We start from the raw sequence: 2,500 nt of genomic DNA on the forward strand, positions 1-2,500 counted from the left end.
CAGAGGCATTTGCATAACAGGTACCCCCATGCTGTTGTTTCGGCTTAAATCCATCATTTGCCTTATTGATGTAGACATTTAGATCAACGTCTGAAAGTACATCGGAGAGAGCATCTTGACTGAGGACAGCGCGCTTAGTCATGTCACAAACATCTTTGATGACATCTGGATGATTCACTTGAAAGAAGAGTTTGGTTTCATTATTGTCGATGTCTATCTTCCATCCCTTTTTCACAAACAATGTGCGTGGTATTTCCTGAGTTTTGATGACGGAACTTATTCCGAACATGAACTTGGCTGGCTTCTCCCAACTTTCGTCCAGAATGCTGTATAAGTGACGAGGATCGGATAGGCCTTCATGAGTTATAAAACAGCTTACAATGGTGACACCCAAATCGCACAACGCTTGAAGTGGAGGATCGTGTCCATCAGCTGGCTCACCGTCTGAGAGAATGAATAGAATTTTCTTGTGATTTTTAAATTCTGGATGGGAAAACAGCTCCTTTGAATGCCGCATAGCTCTGATTAGTGGCGTTCCTCCATAAATGTAGGGTTCAACAGTTTCCATCAACTCATTAACCCGTTCGTCAGTTACTTCTTCATCACCAACACTGTCATGCAGTATTTCGGACGCACTTTTAACACTCATAATTTCCGCTTTGTTTACAGGCACTATAAGTTTCGCTTTCAATTCCTCCATAAGTTGATTTCCTTTTTCTATTACTTCTCTAACTGAAGCCTCTGTTGCCCATTCTTGAGCCGTCTGACTTACACAACCCACCATGAAATTTGCGCCTTCAACGATGAGGCTACCTGGTCTTATCACGATTTCACGGCATTCTCGTGGTAGGATGTCATAAACAAACCTTCTGGTAAACTCAGAATTTCGTGGCAAGTAGTATAGCATCGCAGCAGCAGTGGTATCATCAACGACTTTGAGCAACAAGTTCATTTGTGCCCAAGTACGAACTCTCGGTGCTCCATTCGCTGTCAGAATGTCCAAAACTTCATTAATATTTTGTCTTTTCTCCTTTGACTTTATGGCTTTAATAGCTGATTGCTCCTTGTTTGCTTGGCGAAGAGTGCTGAGCAAATCAAAGACCTCAGAATCCAAAGGACTTCCAAAAGCCAAAGCAAAGGTCTGATTTGAAGATGACACATCATGCTTGATTAGTTCATCTACCACTCTGAATACATACATACATACTTAATTGACCGCTCCCCATAGGGGCTTTTCAGGGCCAATGAAACAGAACGAAACGACAGAACAGAACAACAACAACTGTTAAGAATCCCAACTGACCGGAGGCAAACCAGTTGGCTATTTACAAGTGCAGCTGGGAAGTTGAACCAGGGACTACCAGGATCAAATTCAACGAGTGGTCAGAGCGGGTCTTGAAGCCGGGATCTCCGGATCTCAAGGCAAGCACCCTAACCACTGAGCCACACTGCCTCCTGGGAATATAGACCTCGCCCAAGTTACATTGTCTCCTTCCACCTTGCCGCCAACAGTATTCCGCATGGAGCCGGACACGTCCACCAGAATGCCCATCAATATGCTTTCTGTATTCGTTTGAACAAAAAAAGCAAAAATAATTATAACCAACGGGAAATGTTATCACTATCTCTACTAAGAATTTAAGGCAACGATTGCCTTAAATTCTTGGTAGAGATAGAAGCAAATAAATCGTTATTTTAAAAAAATCACGAATTTTTTTTGTAATTTGTAAACAAGTTTCAAAAGGTATAGATAGCAGCAGCAAAATAGACAGTAGTAGAGACACTACAACTTTCTTTAATTTACCAAACATGTTTCGACGGTACATCTGTCATCGTCAGTGTTACGAAGTTTGAAATCATCGTTAAATTTAGGTAGTGCGCGATGTTATAGCCTGTTCCAGGCTCTCAGATAGTCGAGAAAACGAAAAGAACTGCGTGTGAAAAGCGAGTGGGGGCTTGGGTCGAGGCGAGGCGGGAGAGCCTGTAAGCATCTCTTTAAATTCATTCCGCCCACTTTGCAAATAACCTTTCGCATGTCAAAATGTCAATGTCAAAGTGTTGATAAAGGGCGGCATTGTGTGGTCCCACGCGAGTTCAAGCGCGATTCTTTTATTGTTGTTCAAAGATGATGCGTTAATTCTCGCTTGTGCGAGTACGTTAGCCAGAATTTAAGGCAATTTTTGGGAAAATAACTTTACAAGCGAACGAAGGCATTGTCAAAGCAACCGGGAAACGAGTGTCAAGGAAATCATCCACGGGAGATTTAGCAAATTCGACCAAAAGACACGACCAGTTCGAAAGCTGCGAGTTCCCAACGATCTGTTGACTTTTCCAAGGAAAACAGAAACCCGACCATTGAAGTTTCTGGCCTAGATGATAAGATGGCCTCATCAATAAACTTCAGCTCTGATGCATCAGGACAACCGATAATGAATATGAAAGATTGATATTTCATGTGGATGGCTTCAATTGCATTTGCAGTATACAGACACGTAGCCAT

General features: G+C 42.4%; 1 protein-coding gene across 1 annotated transcript in view; it reads right to left on the minus strand.

Annotated features, from left to right (window-relative positions):
• Positions 1-2,500, minus strand: part of LOC137975655 (uncharacterized) — a 12,544-nt gene that overhangs the window by 3,387 nt on the left and 6,657 nt on the right. The window contains exons 4-5 of the mRNA XM_068822802.1: positions 1,440-1,563; positions 1-1,187 (exon numbers count right to left, since the gene is read on the minus strand). The exon at positions 1-1,187 is cut by the window's left edge and continues 3,387 nt beyond it. Of these exons, the coding sequence (XP_068678903.1) occupies positions 1-1,187; positions 1,440-1,563 (1,311 nt within the window). The remainder of the gene's footprint in view (positions 1,188-1,439; positions 1,564-2,500) is intronic.

The sequence above is a fragment of the Montipora foliosa genome, chromosome 11 (assembly GCF_036669935.1).
Source record: "Montipora foliosa isolate CH-2021 chromosome 11, ASM3666993v2, whole genome shotgun sequence".
Lineage (NCBI taxonomy): Eukaryota > Metazoa > Cnidaria > Anthozoa > Scleractinia > Acroporidae > Montipora > Montipora foliosa.